This window comes from Pipistrellus hanaki, assembly GCF_964339955.1.
Source record: "Pipistrellus hanaki genome assembly, chromosome: 4".
Taxonomy (NCBI): domain Eukaryota; kingdom Metazoa; phylum Chordata; class Mammalia; order Chiroptera; family Vespertilionidae; genus Pipistrellus; species Pipistrellus hanaki.
In genome coordinates this window covers 34,575,611-34,596,255 of record NC_140506.1, presented here as the reverse complement: position 1 = coordinate 34,596,255, position 20,645 = coordinate 34,575,611, and the positions used below count along the sequence as shown (strand labels likewise).

Genomic DNA, 20,645 nt, shown 5'->3' with positions numbered 1-20,645 from the left:
CTCTCACAATCTAGGACTGCTGGGTCCCAACCGCTTGCCTGCATGCCTGCCTGATTGCCCCTAACCACTTCTGCCTGCCAGCTTAATCACCCCATAACCACTCCCCTGCCAGTTTGATCAATGCCTAACTGCTTCCCTGCCAGCCAATTGCCCCTAACTGCCCTCCCCTGCTGACCTGGTCACCCTTAACTGCCCTCCCCTACAGGTGTGCTTCCCCCCCCCCCCCAAATTCCCTCCCTTGCAGGCCTAGTCACCCCCAACTGCCCTTCTCTGCCAGCTTGGTTAGCCCTATCTGCCCTCCCCTGCAGGCCTGATTGCCCACAACTGCCCTACCTTGCTGGCCATCTTTGACCACACGGGGGGGGGGCCATCTTGTGTGTTGGAGTATTGGTCATTTGCATATCACTCTTTTATTACATAGGATGCCCAGGAATAGCAGTTGATAGAGTATGTAGGTGGTAAAGATAGTCTCATTACTGTTATTTCTTTATATGATAACAGGAAGGCCATGCATTAAGCTGAAATTCATTTGTTAGCAGTTGCTAACAGGAAGCTGGAATGGTTAAGGAAACATAGATACTCTAAAGCCCAGAGGATATTACCAACTAGATTAAAAAAACATCTTGAGTTACAGTATCTGCTTGTGAAAACTTTGGCCACATCACAGGAAGTAACTGCCGAGATTTGGAAGGATTCCACGGGAGAAAAAAAATATCCGTGAATACCCTTGGAAGCTTTTAATTTTAAAAGTTCCCACTTAAAGTGCAAAGAGGCACAGAGGGGACTAATTGGAAATGGCCACATACTGGGTAGGTGTGTGTGTTTTGACTCGTTATGAGAAATTATTACTCTTTTAGGGATACGTTCACATTTTTCTTTCCCAAGAATTTTTAAAACTGTCCATGTAACAGATGCTGGGAAGATGGGGATTTGCCCATTAGTTCTTTGTTAGATCAGCAGTTTCCCATACTTTTGAAGGTTAAAGGAGTAAGGTAGATTTTAAATTGGTACTTATCTTGGAATAAGATTCAAAAAATGTATTCACTGGGATCTTTTGAAGTAAAATTCATGGTTTTACATTTGAAAAGAATTCTTAAAATTTTAAATTCACACAAATCTTTGATTCATGTTCTTTAGAAGTTATTACCAAGAGAACAGCGATCACTGAGAATAGGTACTGGTTACTCTGATCATTAAGTATGAGGTAATGAGCCACTCAGGACTCTGAGGACCTGTTGCAAAAACTGTAGCCTGTACATCACCATTTAATTCTAACAAATCTCAGGCATTGGTATAGTGAAACAAACAAAAATCCAATATTTTGCATGTCAAAACAACCATAAGCAAAGATAACTCTCATGTAAGGGCTGCAATTAGACTAAGTGCTACCTACCATGAAGTATTCCTCACATCTACTTACATTTCAGATAGGAACGTTTTCTTCTTAGCAGAGAGGTAGAATTTGAAGATTGGATTGCATTCATTTTCACACTTAACGTTGACATTGATAATTAGGACAGAGAATCGCACTTGCTTTTCAACTTTGGGAAAATTCCCAGTTTGCTTCTCCTAACTTCTTTTTCCTGGAGTGATTCTGTGGCCTTTCTTTCCTGCTTTGCCAATACGTCATCTAACTCCGCTCTCCTAATACAAGCACCAAACTTCATTCTCATGCGATCCAAAAATGTTTATGTAAAAACTTCAAGCATGCAAAAGAAACTCAACTTCACAAGAGATGTCTGTGCCACGAAGAGAAATCTCTCAAGAGCCCATATCCTGAGACGAGCTCAACAGCTTTGGTTAGGAGAATCCCATGTGGCTTCAACCTAATGAGTGGCAAAGATTAGGCCATTTAGGTCACCTGGCTCTTCTGAACCTTGAACCCACAGAGGGCTGGCTGCATTCAAAGTTGAAGAGAAGAGATACGACTTTGTGTTTTCATCAGGCAACACACACCAGGATACTCAATGTTCCTATCTCCCCAAAGTTAATGAGGATATATACTCTGACTATATCCCCTCTCAGTTAATATGGAGAAGAAAGAATATTTGTTTTACATGATAAATGCAATCTCTAAGAACATCTACGCCAAACCAACCTATCTAATGTAAGACAGTAAAGGCAGTTCCACTAAATCTGAAACAAGACGAGGATGCTGACTATTACCACTATTACTTCATACAGTTTCAGAAGTTCAATCTAGCCAAAGCAGCAAGCCAGGAAAGTAAAAACTGATATAATTATTGAAAATAGCCATAATAACATTACTTTCAAATTTTTACTTTCTATCTGGAATATTACAAAGAATAAACAGAAAAACTATTAAAATATAAGATTCAATGAGTGGCCAGTTGCAAAATAAAAATATAAAAATCAAGACCCTTCTTATCAGCAACCACCACTGAGGAAGCATAATATATATGTATATATATATATATATATATATATATATATATATATATATATGTATATTCCTTTTACAATAGGGACAATGAGGCAAACATCTAGAAATCAACTTAGCAGAAAAACAAACAAACAATACCTACATGAAGATAATCTCAAAGCTTCCAAGCAGAGCATGAAATATTATAAGAGATGACTAACATGTTCAAAGACATGAGGACTAATCATTGCAAAATTGCTAATTCTCCACAACTGAATTCATAAATACAGGGTGGGACAAAGGTAGGTTTGTATGGAAAATAATCCAAGAATGAATAAATAATAATACAAGAATAAACTCTGTTTTGAGTACTCAGAACGGTAAACCAACCTACTTTTGCCCCACCCTGTATAATGAGATTTTAATTAAACAGTCTCAGTAGAAAGGAAAAAACTTGTTAGTCATTCAAAAACTCTTTATGAAAAAACATACAGATAAGCATAGAAAGAAATAGGAGGAAACTGGCACTGTCATGTATGTAAATGTAATCCAAAACTTGAATAATTAAGACAGTGGCACAGAGTAAGAATCGGTAGATGATCAATGGAACATGAGAGAAAAAAAAGTCTTGATGCAGTTGAAGTACAAATAAGAAAAAGTCAAAGGTAGCATAACTTTATTTTTGTTTTCTGGTGAAAACTTAAAATCAGACAATTTTATTTTATTTTCATATTCAACAGCTATAAGATAGGAAGTATGACTGGTAATAAAATCAGTAGGAAAAATGTTTAATCTTAAGAGTCATCCAAACAAGTTAAATTAAAATAATCTGATACGTTGACCAATTTTCAAATCGAGAAGTAGAGAGGGGTATCAATTAATTACGTTGACAAAGTCTATTAAAGAACTAAAAAAAATGTTCCCGTAATTTCCCTAAGGAAACACTCAGATATCTTCACAAAAAAAAAATTGGTGTGTAAGGATAATGCTACATCATTATCTGAGTGTTAATAATACAAATATCTGAGTGTTAATAATACAAAAGTATTAATTATAAGGAACGGGGAAAATAGCTTTAACAGATTGAGAACATTATGTAACCATAAAAACTGCTATAGAATAACCGCTGTTGACACAGAAAAGTACATGTCGCAAGACTCTGTGTGAAATGATTCTAAGAAACAGGAGAGAGATACACCAGCATGACATTAGTAATTCTCCCTGTAGAATCACAAGTTATCTTATTTGTATTCTCCAAATTATTCTACAAATTTATGTACAATACAACCATTGCTTTTATGTCATTCTAAAATATTTTTAATTCACAAATTAAGCAATGAGATGCATTCAGCCTTTCTTGTGTGTGCCCTAAGAGACCATCCAAACCTATAATCCTAAATGCAGCAGGATGCTATGTCTGTCCTTCCTGGTCAGACGACACATCACTGGACAGCAGGCTCAGTGGTCCTTCTGCCTTCGTGTGCCAGCACAGTGAGAGCACTCTGAGCGTGTTGGGTGGATGAACAAATCAAAGAACGAGCAGCATGTGGATTATTTAACTGCTCTCAAGGCCTAAGGCCAACATGTGGAAGTGAAAAACGTTTAGGTGTGAATTTAAGTTTTCAGCAGAAAATGGGAAGCCTGCTACACTCACCTAAGAGTTCCACTGTAGACTTCAAGCCGGGTCATATTCATCCGTATTTTTTTTTTAAAGATATGAACTGTTTTATGGTTTCAGAAGAGAATGATATAAAAATGTAGCAGTGGTGCTGCCCCGTGATGACAAAACCAGGTGAAGTCCAGCACACCTCGCTGAGTTACCTCGGGGGTTGGCACTCCTGTAAGATCACTCACTACCTCACAAATGCTCTGGTTTTTAACGCCTGGGAGTCATCAAATAAAGCGGCGTGCATGGATAGAAACATTCACAGGGTCAAACATTAGAGGAGCGTAGTTACCTGCAGGCTGTACAAGAGACGGGTTAAATTCTGTATCGCTTGTATAATCTGAAAAATAAGATCCCAAGTGTCAAATTCTGGAAAAGGCATTGATACCCACAAAAGAAGAGAGGATGGCGGTGTGTTTAAGGTAAGCACAACTCACCTCGGACTGGGAGGAACCTGGAAAACTTCTATATTCCTCCTAAAATATACAAAAGCATAAGAAAATGAATAATCACTCCGCTTTGGAAAAGCCGCTCTGCAGTGTTCCCAAATGTATGGCCGCGGGTAAATCACTCCACTCTCTCTGAGCTCTACTGTGGTGACTCCATCTCCCCTCAGAAATCAAAGCCTAGAAACTAACGATCGCGTCATGAAAGCCCCCTCTGCGCAAGCTTGGTCTATGAGAGGCAAACCATCCTTCCGCCCAACCATTCCCTAAGACTATGAGGGCTGATGGCCAGGAAACACTGCACAGGCCAGGTAAGAGACAAGCTGTGCCTGCACACACCACTGTGGATCGAGCTCTCCTGTGCCCGAGGGAAGCTGTCTCCCAGACCAAACTGGCCCCTAGCATCCCGGATCCAGATGTAGAAGCTGGAGAGCATCATGGCCTGGTCTCTGGCTGCCTGTCTCAATGTCTGAGATTCACAGAGCCCAACAGCCAGGAGTGGGCAGAAGGAACCAGACCCGGAGATGGCTCAAGGGAGAGCCGTTAGCTGACCTGCTCCAGATCCTACCTCCCCGAGTTCCCTGGGCCCTCCATGCTGGCCTCAATAGAACCACTACAGCAGAAGCCATACATGGCACAACGGGGGACCATCTGCCCTGGGGGATGGGGTCTCTCTACCCACACAGGAGGGGCACACGTGGGTAAGGAGGGTTTCTGGTTTCCAGAGTTGAATGGAACATTTGTCTATTCGTTTATTGTCTGTCTTTTCTCACTAGAAGGTCAGGCAATGAAAAGCAAGGTTTCACCTGTGTATTCAAGGCTATATCCACATACCTGCCTGGTAGGAAAAGGACACTCACTCCATTCTATAAATAGATTTGGACACCCAGTAGGTAGTCACACTTTATGTTATGAAAGGTCATCAGATTCCTGCTGGCCAAGAGCCTACAGTCTCCCATTGCTCTTGTCGGAGCAGCTTTAAGCTGAAACTACAAGAAACAGTCAGCTGTTGGTGCTCAGGTAAGGTTGAGCTTGTTAAATTCAATAGTTCAGGCAGGTGATGCCCTGATGACCTAGCCCGACCTCTTCCCCCACAGCCAGTTAAAGATGTCATCATTCACTAGCACCTCTGACAGGGGGAGGCCGAAGGATGGAGAAGGGGCTGAAGCTTAGTCAGGAGATCTGTTCCCAACCCTCTAGGAGATAACAGGCTAAGAACTGCCCTTCTGTAGCGAGTTTTGGAATTCTCTCTGCATTCCTGGTTCTGTCCTTGCTCCACGCTCCATGGTTTTTGTAATGAAAGGATGGCTCAATATACAGTTTTTATATTCTATAAAAATTAGAAACATAGGAATGAGTTATGCAACTTGTGGTTACTTATTTCCAAGAACCACGCGAGGTTTGATACAAGATTACAAGATGGGAATGTGTAACATAATCTTTTTAATGGAGTTGGTGCGCCACCTTCTGATCAACCTGCAGAGCTGCAGGTGGTGATTTACAAGATATTTTGTAATGTTTAAAAATTCTTTCAGGAAAAAAAAAAAAAATTTTAAACCTTACCTAATTAAGGTCTCTAATTATAAAATAGACATTGTACATTTTTTCAAGTTTGATTTTAAGTAATCCATCCCTGTCAGCTCATTTAGTTTATCAAAATACCTTATTAATGGCAAATTTTCCAGATAAGTTTATGCAAAAAGGAATCTAGACCCTTCATCTCACTTACCTGTTACTGAAACATGGAAGGAAAAGACTTTAAGGGTGGGATCCAGCCACCACAGCTTTCCATCACGAGAAAACTATCAGTGCTCAAACCCTCCCCTTCCTTTCTCTAACAACGCAAAACCAGTTGGGAGCTACAGACTTAAAAGGGAAGTCCCCACTGAAAAGGATGGAACGCAGAACATTTAAAAAAGAAAGGTTAGAGAGTATGCAGGCAGAGCGAGAGGGGTAAAATACTGCATTCCTATTTTCATGTTGGCCTGTGAAGTTTTAAACAGCCACGGCCATCTTTAAAAATACCTTCTGATTTGGGTTCTCAGTCATGTGTGTATTTTTACAAAATATATATATGCCATATAAAATGTTACATATATAAAGATCTGGCATGTCATTTCCCCACACTGATACATATTGCTGTCTGGCAGTGCACCTCGCTCGATTTTAGATAAAGCTAAACTCTCAGGCCAAGCCAATCCTGGGGAGGCCCACTAGCCACCTCTGACAGTCATAGTCTTGGTCCCTCTCTATTTCTGACATCTCAGTTTCACTTGAAGTTAATAGGAAGTTTCCCACATTTAATTTTTATAACTTATGTGGATATGATGTCAAAAAAAAAAAAAAAAGAAGAAGAAGAAGAAGCCCCAGGCAGAAAAAGAAAAGGGAGGAAGGAAGGAAGGACAGAAGGAAGGAAGGAAGGAAGGAAGGAAGGAAGGAAGGAAGGAAGGAAGGAAGGAAGGAAGGAAGGACAGAAGGAAGGAAGGAAGGAAGGAAGGAAGGAAGGAAGGAAGGACAGAAGGAAGGAAGGAAGGAAGGAAGGAAGGAAGGAAGGGTTCTGAAATCAAAATTATTTGTGCCACTTTAGTGCCACCTGGTGGCATAAAGGCCCGATGCCTGGAAACATCCCTTGGTCAAGAGCTGCTGAATGTAGTGGTGAAAAGCTAGAGGCTTCAGCGCAGAAAGTGAAAGTGAGACCAGAAGACACACAAATAAACACTGGAGTTTTCAATCTTTTTAATAACTTTTTTAAAAGTTTTCAAGTGTTTCTTTGTTTACACCTCCATGGTATAGGAAGAGCAAGAACATTTTTAGGAGAAATAAGTTAGAAAGTTTAAATATAAATACTGAACTTGAGAACAATTCGGGAAAACATGTTCATACCACTTGGGGCCACGGACAGCCCGGGGCCTGAGGTTGTTTTATTACACAAAGTAACCGGTACCATTTACTAGCAAATCAGTTCACAATACCTTCTCCCCCGCATCAGAGGCCGCCAAGTCGGCTCCCACACCCTGGGTCCCGGGTTCCACATCCCAACAGCCTCTTCCTCCTGTCCCTTCTGTGACTAGTGCTGGAAGGGTGCCGTTGAGACAGAAACAAAAAGGACATCGTCACACATCAGCCAGCGGACTGGGCTCTCTTGTACACAGCTGACCCACATTTTCCCATGAACACACACCATGAGATCACACGTATGGAATATTCTCACACCAGGGGCTAGAACCACTAAAATAGCTCAGAGCAACGCAGGGACCCTGCCCTCAGGGAGCTTACAGGCTAACGGGTACCACGCTGACAAAGGGCATCAGTTATCATCCATCGTTTTGTTTTTTCTTCTTGTCTTGCAGAGAGGTGTTCGTGTGATGGTGGTGGCACCGAGAAGGCAGACTCTCCATCTCACTCGCACTGAATAGGAGCAAGCCGCCTGGGGAGGGGTGGTGTTGAAAACAGGCAGCGCGGGGCAGAGCCAGGCTGGCAGGCCCAGAGCCAGGCACAGGGGTCTGGGCAGGCTCCCCGGGGGCCGTAGGAGAGCAGCGGGCCAGACACAGGGCTGAGCAGGGAGGACTCATCCCCCAGCAGAAGGGGAACTGGTTTTCAAAAACAATTTTCAAATGGATTTTTTTTCTCACAACTCTTGCTGATGCTCTAAATTTATAACACTGCTACTACTGTATGTTTAACCTATAAAAACTGTAGTATTTCTAGTCCAGAAATACTTTAAGTACCACCTACAGATGTCACTCCTTTCATTAAATCTCTGTTGGTGGGATGACAGGCTCGCCGTACACGGATTAAACAAACCTTCTCTCGCCCTCTCACACGCAGAAGTTCCCTGGACTTCTGTTTTTTACCTCAGGGCCATCCTGAGACTTTATTTCTGAGAGAGGAAATACTGTTCTCTCCTTGTTTCGAAGAGAGTCCTCTAATACAAAGGAGTTTTTGTTTAAGTATGAATGACTCCAAATTATATCAGCTAAAAAGTAAGTTCATTTTGCCCACGACAGGTAACACTTGTTCATGTATATAGTGAAGGGGCATTTTTATAAAGACTTTTTCTGTCCCTAAAACGTGGTTCCCCTCTTGGGCACTGTTCTTAACGCTTAGGGAGATGCCAAAAGCATAAACAAAAGCATTAGCCATTCTCTCTCTTCCCCCTCGTAGGAAGGAGGACCCTCCGCTGGGGAAGGCAGCTGATGGTGGGGTACATGAAGGCAGAAGGGAATCTCTGTTCCTGTGGTGAGTTCTGAGGGGACGAGAGGGTGTGCAGAACTTTGTAGGGAGCAGACTGTACTCCCCGACCTGATTGGCTCTACTGAGGCCTGAAACAGAGGGCCTTGCGTGGCCGACATCCTCAAAGGGACCTGGGCCTGACCTTGCAGGACACGGTCCTCAAAGTCAAAGCCGGGCTGAGCCTTCAGGTACAGGCCCTCATGTAGGGGTTGTACTTTATCCTCATCCACGTTACAAAGAGAATCAGACTCTAGCAGCACCACGTTCCAGTCCAGCCCGGAGCTGAAGAGGTGTTTGGCGGTACAGGACCCCGCCCACGTGCCCCTGCCGCTCCTCTCCGGGAAGCCTGATATCAGAACCAGCCTCTCGGTGGCTGTGGCAGATGTCCTGGGGGAGGTGGATACGGACAGGGAGAGCCCTGGCTGCCTGCTCTGCGGGAGGGAGGGCGCGGCCCTGTTCTCCGAGCAGCTGTGCAGCCGAGCACGGCCCCTCCCAGCTGTCCCGGGATGAGAGCAGCAGATCCCTACACGTATTTTTAGATAGAACTTCCTTAATGGCATAATGAGGTTCTTCTTTAGAGAGGAAATCACCCAGGGCAGTACAACTCCCCTGATGAATCTGGGCTGTGTCGAAATGAAAAACATATGTGCACATTCTGAAAATAGAAACCCAGGATTAGATAAAGCAGAATTTAAGAGGGGAAAATAATTACGGACGCTACTAAAAAAAATGTATAGAATTTTAAAACGGTACCGCTTCCATTCATCTTATTTAACCAATGGATATTTGTAGAGAAATTCTGAGACAATTTAATCCTCCAATTTCTAGCTACTAAAAGACATAGACCTGGTGGGAGTAAGGTTTTTTATCACCCGGACATAATAAAAATTATAGTTGTAAATATCTTTGCATGCTCTTATATCAGTAACCTTTGGAAAATTAAATATTTAGCTTACCACTATACATATAACAGTATAAATAGGTTTAGAGAAATTATCTAAATCAATTCTCTACAATCTATTTTTCTGTATTTAAAAATTATTTAAACAGTATTTTAATAAATAAATTCTAACCTGAAGTGTATGACAACATTAATCAAGAATCTTTTGGCACTTCTGCTATGTTTGATTGTTGTTGTTTTTTTTTAGTTTTCTTTTGAAGATTGTTTTAATTGAATTTATTGGTGTGCCATTGGTTAATAAAACTATATAGGTTCCAGGTGTACAATTCTCTAATACATCATCTATAACCTGTATTGTGTGTTCACCACCGAAAGTCAATTCTCCTTCCATCACCATTTATCCTTCCTTTATCCTCTCCCACCTCCTCTCACCCCCTTTTCCTCTGGCAATCATGCTGTTGTATGTGGCTATGAGATGTTGTTTTTTGTTTTTGTTTTTGTTTTTGTTTTTGCTTAATCCCTTCACCTTTCTCACCCAGCCCCTACCCCTCACCTCTGACAGCTGTCTGTTCTCTGTATCTATGAGTCTTTTTCTGTTTTGTTTGTTAGTTTATTTTATTAGATTCCACATATAAGTGAAATCATATGGTACTTGTCCTTCTCTGACTGGCTTATTCACTGAGCATAATATTCTTCTTATCTATCCACTGCTTTTAACCCCACCACCACACGTGTGTGTGTGTGTGTGTGTGTGTGTGTGTGTGTGTGTGTTCCTACTCTGCTCAGTTCTGTTTTCTCCACTGATGCAGAGGAGATTAACTGAAAGGTCTTGTTTTCTCAAAAACTAAAGGTTGAAAATAACTTTTAAAACTGTATTCAATAAGTTATATCAAAAACTAGTAAGTTTAGGGGGAGGCAGAAAGCTTGCCTGGGCAACAGCAATACAACCCACCAGCTGCCTATTGCTTCTGTCCTTATCCTTTAACAACAGAGTCATTATTACACGTAAGGAAGGCTAGTGGACTTATTCTAGGGGGGTTTTCAAATTTTAAGAAATGCATTACGCCCCCTTCAAATAGGAATACAGGCGTCGCCCTGGTGTTATGCAACCATCTCACACACGGGGTTGTGTGCAGGCTCACAGCAAACGCCTGCGGCTCACTTACAAGCAGTAGGTGGTCCTGGCGCATCACCGCTGGGCACCTCCGGCAGGGCGGCTTCTCCACCCCCCTCCTCGGGGGACTGACCGGCATCGCCTGCCTGGGAGGCCTTCACTGCCACCTGCAGGCTCTCAGCTAAAAAACAGGAAAGTGAAAGTCAATTTAAAAGTAAGTGCATGAACCTACCGGTACACTTACAGCTGCTCACGTGGAAGACAATACAATAATTCACAAATAATAATACAAGAATAAACTCTGTGTGTTGCATACTCACAACCACAAACCCACCCTGTGTGTGTGTGTATTTTAACAATTAGACCAGAAGCTGGCAAACTATATTTGACCTGTGTCTGTTTTTATATGTCCCAGGAGCATTAAAAAAATGGTTTTTACATTTTTAAAGAGTCAAAATACATACACATGCACAGACACAGAAAAATGTGTTCCAGAAAGTTTATGTAGCCTGCAAAGCCTAAAGTATTTACTATCCAGCCCTTCACAGAAAAAGCTTGCCAACCTGCAATCTAAAGCAATACTTTAAGCATCATTTTTTGATAGAGAATTCAATTTAAAAAAAACTTGTATAAAAATATATCACTTTCAGTAAATGAGTGTATTGAAAAATATTCAATTAATTTAAATATGATAGGATTTTAAGACTTGCTACTCTGAAATGTTAGTTATTCTTCAAAAAGAGTATGTCTCCAGCCCTGGCTGGTGTGGCTTGTTGGTTAAGTGTCATCCTGTGCACTGAAGGGTTGCCGGTTCAATTCCTGGTTAGACCATATTACAGGTTCAATGTTCTTTCTCACATCTATGATTCTCTCTCTCTCTCTCTCTCTCTCTCTCTCTCATCATTTTTTTTTTAAAAAGTATTTCTCCAAACATGCCTTTAAAAAGATTCCCATTCCTCATGGTAGACCTTTTGGATCAGATTCTCAGGGGAGAAAAAAAGGGGATTTGCACTTTAAACAAGCTCCTAAAATTTTAAGTGAAGTTTTTCTATTTACAATAAAAGATTTTCAACTGGCATGTGGAACAGTATTATTTTGAGAACTCTATAAATATTTCCAAAACACTGTGTCCGATGCTTTAATTTAGCAAATTGATAACCTTCCCTGTTCCGTGGACTACAGGGCATCTGATAACTAGTAAGGAGAGTTTGCAGATTGGAGAAGAGAGTCAGATAACTGAAGGCTCCACAAGGTAGCACATGTTCAATGCTAGGTTCTATCAGCCAGGTATTCGAGCATTACAAAATGATACAAACTCATGGACACAGAGCACATTGTTATGACTGTCAGATAGGAGGGGGGTTGGGAAGCTGGGTGAAAAAGAGGAAGGAATTAAAAGGTACAAATCGCCAGTTATCAGAATAGTCACAGGGAGGTAAAGTACCGCGTGGGGAAGATAATCACTCGGAGTTTTTATGAAAGCATCACTGTTTCCTGAGCCCCAACCACCGTGCACACTGCAGATGCTCAATAAACATTTGATGAATGAATGCATAAGTCCGTCAGCAGACCTCACGTCACACCACCTTTGTGCTGCTCTGCAGACCCGGGCCCTCAACCGGTCTTAGATCCCATGGACCCTAAGCTCTCCTCCCGCTAACGTTGAGATGCTAAGGCAGAGCTTGGCAAACATTTTCTGCAAAGAACCAGATTGTAAATACTATAGGCTTCATGGGCCATACTGTCTCTGTTGTAACTATTCGTCCTTGCCACTGCAGCAAGAGAGCAGCTGTAGATGATATGTACACAGTGGGTGTGGCTGTGTCCCAACTAAACTCTATTTACAAAGACAGGCGGTGGCCACATTCAGTCTGTGGCCTGTACGTTACCAGCCCTTGTGCTGCACAGTAGCCATCTCTCAGGTGGTGGCTGTTTTATCTTCCAAGCTCTTTGTCCCTACTGCCACTTCCAGCCCCATTTCTCCCCCTAAGTCCCTTTTTACCTTAAAGTTTCCCTTACACCCCTCACTGCTCCTTGGTGCCATTCACCAGCAGACTCCTTGAACAATTTAAGCACCTGGTACAATTTACCGCCTCCCCACAATCCACTCCTATCCAAACGTTCGGTGACTCCAATTCCACGAACACAGAACTTCCAATGCCCTGGCGTTCCCTGGCCTTGTCGTCTGCCCTGCCTCAGCCACCAACTGCCACGTTTACACCCTGGACACTGTCCTTCTCCACTCAGCAGTCAGAGGGCTTGCTTTAAAACACAACGGAAATCACTCTTCAACTCAAAACTCGGCGATGCTTCCCAGTGTCTCCTAGTCACGTAGGATGCAATTCAAAGTCCTCAGCTCCATCCAGGGAGCCTGGTCCTAGTTCACGCCGACTTCCCCTGCCACTTCCCAGCACGCACTTCACTGCACCTGCGCTGTCCTCTGTGCTGCTCCCCAGACACACCTGGCACTCACCTGCCTCAGGGCCTTCGCGCCCGCTGTTCCTGGGTGTGGAACACTCTTTTCCCAGATTCTACTTGGATTTTTCAGTTCCTTGTGTCTGCTCATATAGCACTATATCAAAGGAGGCCTCCACGGTCTGCCCTCTCCAAAATAAAACCTCCCCAACCCCATTACTCCCTAACCCCCATACCCTGCTCATTTTTCTTCAGAGCACTTGACATAACCTGACATGTTTATTTCCTTACATTTTGCTGTTTCAAGAGAGGCAGGACTTTGTCTTATTGTACTACTATAGGCACGGTGCATGAAATTTGTGCACAGGGAGGGTACCTAGGCCTGGCCAGCGATCAGGGCCCATTGGAGCCTTCCGACTGCCAGCTGGGGCCTCCCTTCTTCAGCTGCTGGCCAGGGCCTTCCTTCATTCCATGCTGCCCCCTGGTGGTCAGTGCACATCATAGCGAGCGATCAGTCTCCTAGTCCTGTGGTTGGCAAACTGTGGCTCTTTGGTTCCTTGAGTGTGGCTCTTCCACAAAATACCACATACCCTAATTAAGTTAATAACAATGTACCTACCTATATAGTTTAAGCTTAAAAAATTTGGCTCTCAAAAGAAATTTCAATCGTACTGTTGATATTTGGCTCTGTTGACTAATGAGTTTGCCCACCACTATCCTAGTCAAACTCCCACAGGCACAATTTGCATATTAGGCTTTTATATATAGATAGATATCCTCAGCACCAAGACCACAGCACATGGCTGATGGTAGGGACACAGTAAACATTTTCTGAATTGGTCAAACCACACCCCTTTGGAAGCAACTTACCTTCTTTCAGTGCCGCTGCCAGTAAGGAGGCTGCCTGGGGAGGCTCACCGGGGTCGGGTTTGATGAGGAGGTGGGGCTCCAGGTGGACATCCTCAAATCCACTCAGTTCTCCAAGCTCCGCATAGATATTCAGCTTCTCCTCCAAATACGTGCAGATTTGCTGGTCTTGATTACAGAGTATTTCTACGAAATAGCATTTACCGTAGAAGGTTATCACAGGAACTTAACAACTATGAAAATCCATGTTACAAAACAAAGAAGTTGCCAATTAGCTAGCAGAGTGACCTAACAGGTAAGATTACCTTGTTGGGTGGGACAGATCCATGTTCAAACCCTCACTGTTCCATTCAGTGACTGCAGCCTCCAGCAAAGGACCTAATTCTCTGGGCTTCCCATGTATTTCCTATAAACGGGGTACTCAATAAATCCTTTCTCAGTCCCCTAGTTCCAGGAAAACTGGCAAAGCTATTCTTTGCTGGGGCTGTTTTCTATCACGACTAAACATAAAGCTCGGGAATGACACTGAGGTGGCTCATCCGTAATGAGTGAGACCCACGAGGGAAAGCAGTGCAAAGGCTGGAACTGCCCAGGCTCCAGCCAGCCTTGGTCAAAACCAAGCACAGCGGTTCGTGTTTCTATTCCTGAACATCCCATTTCTTTGACCAACTTCGCATGCATCATTTCCCTCTGATTTCAACATGTCACAGGATGCTTCATGCTTAAAAGGACCAAACCAGCACCTAATCCGGGAATTCTCCATCTCTCTGCCTCAGAATCACCTGGGAGACTTTAAAATACTAATGTCTGCACCCCATCTCCGACAGATTCTCCCCGAATCGGTTGAGGGTGGGGCCCAGGCACCAGAATTTTGAACAACCTACCCCAAGTGATTCTAACGTCCAGCCAGAGTCGAGAATCACCAAGTTGACCTAATTTCCGAATTTCACGGACTTGGACACTGAGGACCAGGGCTCTTGTGTTCCTTAATCACAGTCATACAGCTGTGCCCTGACAGTGCTGGGCCTTAAAATGAAACCACTGGACAGCAGTTCTTAGAACCACTGGTGCCACACCCCTCACGGTTACTGTTTCATATGTGTCAAATTTACAAAATATATTATTTTTTACATTCAATATTATTTTGCATTAGTTTCATGAGTACAGTATAGTGGTTATGCAATCATATACTTTACGAAGTGTTTCTCTGATATTTCCAGTACCCACCTTGCACCATACAGAGTTATTACAATATTATTATTTTTTTAAAGGCAAGTCACTTTTTTTAAAATATATTTTATTGATTTTTTACAGAGAGGAAGGGAAAGGGATAGAGAGCTAAAAACATCAATGAGAGAGAAACATTGACCAGCTGCCTCCTGCACACCCCCTACTGGGGATGTACCCGCAACTAATGTACATGCCCTTGACCAGAATCCTGGGACCTTTCAGTCCACAGGCCGACACTCTATCCACTGAGCCAAACTGGTTTCGGCAGAGTTATTACAATATTATTGACTACATTCCCTATGTTGTACTTTACATCCCAGGAACTATTCAATAACTGCTACCAATCTGTAATTTTTAATCCCTTCACCTTTTTCACCCAGTCCCCCACCTCCCTCCCCTCTGGCAACCATCAAAATGTTCCCTGTATCTATAAATCTGTTTCTCTTTTGCTCATTCATTTATATTTTCCTTTATATTACACATATAAGTGAAAGCATATGGTATTTGTCTTTTTCTGACTCATCCCACTTAGTACAATGCCTTTCTGGTACAGCCATGCTGTTGAAAATGGTAAGATTTCATGGCCAACTTATATTCCATTTTATATATGTACCACAGCTTTTAAAAATGCTATGTTCTTCATCACAAAGGAGGAAGCAGGGAGAGAGACACCTTATTTAAGCACTCCTAGTACCAGTATTTTTTATTTTTTTAGGGGGTTAGAATAGGCCAGTGGTCGGCAAACTGCAGCTCATGAGCCACATGCGGCTTTTTGGCCTCTTGAGTGTGGCTCTTCCACAAAATACCATGGCCTGGGTGAATCTATTATGAAGAAGTGGTATTAGAAAAAGTTTAAATTTAAAAAATTTGGCTCTCAAAAGAAATTTCAATCATTATACTGTTGATATTTGGCTCTGCTGAATAATGAGTTTGCCAACCACTGGAATAGGCCTTGCATGCACAGAATTAGATTAATCAGTCAGCCATAGCTTCCCATTCATGGCTTTCTCAACGTCCACGGACACATGCAACAAACAACCAGAGAACCACAGGTGCCAGCACTGTACCTTGACATTGCTGAATTTTGGCCACTCTTGCTTCAGCTTTCCGCCTCTCTTCATCAGACTCACTTGTCCTCCCCCCTTCTTCTTCTGGGCATCTTGAAAAGACAACAATCAAGAGAGACAACTCAAACCAAGTCCAAGTACCTTTGGGGTCATTAGAAAGACACTGGAGAAGCAGCAGAATCATTCAAAGAAAAAGTCGGCATAAAGAGAATTTGACATGCCCCCTGGCCAAGACATTTGGCTTTCTTGAGCATATAAAGGACCTCGCCTAATGTAACAGCCCTCAAAGCCAGCAGCAGAGGGAATGGAAGTAGGGTGCCAGGTTGGGTGGGGTACAGTGGCGATGAGGAATTTTATGTAACATCATTCAAGATCTAATGAATCCAAGGACCATTAAAAATGATCACCTTACTCTCCCACCCCCATTTACAAAAACTGCTTGTGCCCTAACCAGTTTGGCTCAATGAATAGAGTGTCGGCCTGTGGACTCAAGGGTCCCAGGTTCAATTCCAATCAAGGGCATGTACCTTGGTGGCGGACACATCTTCAGTAGGGGATGTGCAGGAGGCAGCTGATCGATGTTTCTCTCTCATCAATGTTTCTCTCTTTCCCTCTCCCTTCCTCATTAAAAAAAAAAATTAATATTTTTATTTATTTATTTTTAAATCAATAAAAAATATCTATTTAAAACAAAAAACTGCTTGTGCACAGTAAGGAGGAGTAAATTGACCTAGAGCATGTAAATCCACTAATCTAAAAATATTTATTGAATGATTCTTCATGATGCAGCCCACAGAGAAACATAAGACATGGCCCCTGGCCTCAAGGAGCTTCCAATCTAATAAATAAACATATATACATGGGAAATGATTACAGCCACAAGGCAGTGTATGACGGGCACCAAATAAATGCTTTAGAGAGCATGTTAAAGAATTTCAGATAAGAAAGAGCCAATGGAAACAAAGAGGTGTTCGCAAAGGAGAGGAACATGAGCTGCGTCAAGATGGGTAGGGTTATCGCAGGCAGAGGGGAGGATGGGGTTGCAGGCAGGGAGGACGGGAGGACAAGGCTGCAGGTGAGGGCCTATACAGGCAGGTGCAGGGGAGCAGACCGCTCAGGCTGAGGCAAAGTTTTCGTGCGAGGGAGACACCGTTAGAGCATGCTCCCATCGAACCAGCCCATCTCCTAGCCTGTGGGCAGAAGGAAACGCTACCTCTCCACTGCCTGCTGGATCCGTCTCATCCAGTTATTCCGCTCCTCCTTGGAATTGGTGTGAATCTCATACATCTCAGGGCCAGCAGAAGAGGCGCTGATCAGAAACATTCCTCTCTCCTCATTAGCAACTTCTCGTGCGATAAGCTTCTGAAGGGAGATAACGGATGGCTTCTGATCCTACGTAAATAAAATAGGAGGGCGTGCAGGTGAAACAGCATCCCATCCCAGGGGAGGGCTGGCAGAGCACGTTAGCGAAGAATAGCAACCGTGTTACGGAAGCCTTAATATCATTTCAGTCTTTTCCCAAGAGCTGAGGAAGTTGGCAAGAGCTCCATAGAACAGTTATGGTGAAGACAGGGTGGGAAGAAAAGATACAGGAAAGTGTTTGTCCTCAAGAATTGGTGTTTTAAAAGGACACCTTTTAAAGAAACTAACACACAACTGACCAAAGAATGTGCATACGCAATTGCTAAGCCACCCTGTGGGGAGGCAGAGCTTCGGACATAAATCCCAACTTCTTTAATTGCTGCAAGTAAATAAATCTACCTTGCAACAAAAAAATAAATGAAGGACAACTTTAAGAGAGAGAGAGAGAGAGAGAGAGAGAGAGAGAGAGAGAGAGAGAGGGAATAATCAGAGCACTGAAAAACAAACAAACATCAAAATGTCATAGTCAGGGGTGGAGGAATTTTTCTAGAAAGGCATGGGATAGGAAATAGTATATCAAATACTACGGAGAAATTGAGAGAGATGGAAGACCTAAAAGGTCCCTTGGAGTTGGCAGTTAACAACACTGTTTCAATAAGGGGACAGATACAGAACCCCAAGTACCAAGGAGTGGAATGTGGAAATGACAGGCAGGAATGAGGTGGCCAGGCTTCAGACTCCCCCGGCATAACCAGTGTCTCCTGCTATCAGAGGAGCAGCAACACAACTTCCACAGTTCTACCCGCAAATTTCTCTAACTGCTACCGACCAGGGGACCTCTTGGTAGGTAGGAATACGTCTAATTCCTCTTCGTGTCTGACACAGTGCTTTGCATGAGCAGACCCTCAATAAATGTCTGTAGAACTAGATTTAGCTTAATTCTATTGGAGGGGAATAGGAAGGAAGTCTACAACTTGGCATCCAATCCACAATTAAGTCACCTCTCCTCCCAACATTTCCTGTGACCACTGTTCCCTCTAAGTCTGGGGGCTTCAGAGATGAGTGAGACACTGAACATAGTAAGGTAGCGAGGCAGCCGTACATGGAAGAACAGCCAAAGGAATGCCTGCTGAAGTTTTGGGGGTAAATATGAAGACTTTTCCTTGGTTTGTGGCTTTCACCCGTTTACAGTGTAAGTTGCAGTGTGTGGTTTTGATTCTCCCTCGTGGACGGAGTGACACCTTTACAGAACATGCCGCTCATTGCCTCACTGCTGACTCTAGTGCCGGCTTTTCTCTCCCAGCACCCACAGCCCTACCACATCTGAGGGTGTGTGCAGGCACACATCGCTGTAGGCACGGAAGGCTCTGCCACAGAAGAGGAAGAACAGGAGCCGCCACCTTTAGCCCCATGGTGACAATATACCCACTGAGATTCTACAAGGTGGCGGGTTCTATCGTTGAGCAATTCTATTTGTGATTCCACTGTGATAACAAGACCTTAAGGTCACCTCCTCGTTTCAACTTGCACATCTACATGGTGAGACGACCTCCTACACTCAGTGTTCCAGGATTTAGTAAAAAACACCTGCTTTTTCCTATTCATTTTATATATTTGAGTCCTACTGGGTTAGCAACAGCTACAGAAGACAGGCAGCAAGGTGCCAGAAGTGACCAACATTAACATGTGAGTTTCTGGAAAGCCAAGGGGGTGGGTATTTGGAGGAAAGACCTAGAGAACCAGATGGCAGAGGGTCACAGCAGGGGGGGGGGGGGGAGTTATGGCAGTGCCTGTTCACCAGCCAGTACCAAACTCCAAACTACTGCAATCCTTTCATAATTGAAGAGGTTAATAGGGTGAGTGGGAGGAGAACCTATGTAATACTTGCAATAATAAAGATTATATATATATATAATGTGTGTGTGTGTGTGTGTGTGCGCGCGCGCGTGTGTGGTTGTGTGTGTGTGTGTGTGTGTGTGTGTGTGTGTGTGTGTATCATAATTGGATGATTATGTTGAGCCAGCTAACTACCTATCCTGGTTGTGATAATTCAGTGCTCATCATGCTACTTAAGTCCATTTAGATGTTTGTTACTAAACACTGTAGTCATTAATTACAATGGGAATATAACAGGGGCATATTCTCACCCATGACTATATAATGTCACCAGGAATGTCAGGAATTTTTCAAGGAGATGTGGGATTAAACATGCATCATGTGGCCATATACTTACAACAGCTGCAAAGATGTATTTCTGGTCTTTTTCTTGTAAAAAGAGCAGCACATCAGTTAGAAGTAACGCTAGGATATCTTTAAAGAAAAAAGCTTTGTTAGTATCAATGAAGCAAACCACAGTTCAAATGCCGATATTAAATATTTTTAAAGTAAAAAGACTTCATCTAATTTTGAAACTTTGATAAAAAGACTGAATTATGATAGCCAAAGATATTTTATAGATAACAGACAAGCCACGTCTAGGTATGCATGGTTATGTGTGTCACTATAAGTATTGCTAAATATCCAGCAAATTTAATGTTGTAACTTTTAAAAAGGAAGAAAAATATCCAAGTAAACAAAAAGTTTTAATAGAATGGACCAAGCTGTTACCTTTATGAGGAAAAATGAGAGCTAATTAAAAATGTTATAGGACAGCTTCTGCCTCAAATTATATATAAAAATATGCTATTTTGTTCCATCTAAGTCCTATAGTTCTCCTACAAATTGTTCACAAGAACCCATCTTTTCTATTCCACTGGCCTTTCTGACAGAGCTACCAAACTAATGATTCTGCAAAAATGGATCAAGAGATAATAATCAGACACACAGGATCTATAGACAGTGCTTAATATTTTAGTTTGGTTAATGTTCTCATTGTGGTTAATGTTTAGATGCCACATGGCAAGTTGCTGACCAACAAATCCCATTTCAGTCATTAGTGGCAATCACCAGTGAAACTGGACA

The 20,645-nt window shown here is 42.7% G+C and overlaps 1 protein-coding gene across 4 annotated transcripts in view; it reads right to left on the bottom strand.

The window, feature by feature from the left end:
- Positions 1–20,645, bottom strand: part of ARHGEF28 (Rho guanine nucleotide exchange factor 28) — a 240,885-nt gene that overhangs the window by 30,722 nt on the left and 189,518 nt on the right. For all 4 annotated transcript variants that reach the window (XM_084880890.1, XM_084880888.1, XM_084880889.1 and 1 more), the window contains 8 exons: positions 19,918–19,994; positions 17,536–17,714; positions 16,323–16,414; positions 14,029–14,211; positions 10,796–10,924; positions 7,468–7,568; positions 4,487–4,525; positions 4,342–4,389 (listed from right to left, as the gene is read on the bottom strand). In XM_084880890.1, the coding sequence (XP_084737016.1) occupies positions 4,342–4,389; positions 4,487–4,525; positions 7,468–7,568; positions 10,796–10,924; positions 14,029–14,211; positions 16,323–16,414; positions 17,536–17,714; positions 19,918–19,994 (848 nt within the window). The remainder of the gene's footprint in view (positions 1–4,341; positions 4,390–4,486; positions 4,526–7,467; positions 7,569–10,795; positions 10,925–14,028; positions 14,212–16,322; positions 16,415–17,535; positions 17,715–19,917; positions 19,995–20,645) is intronic.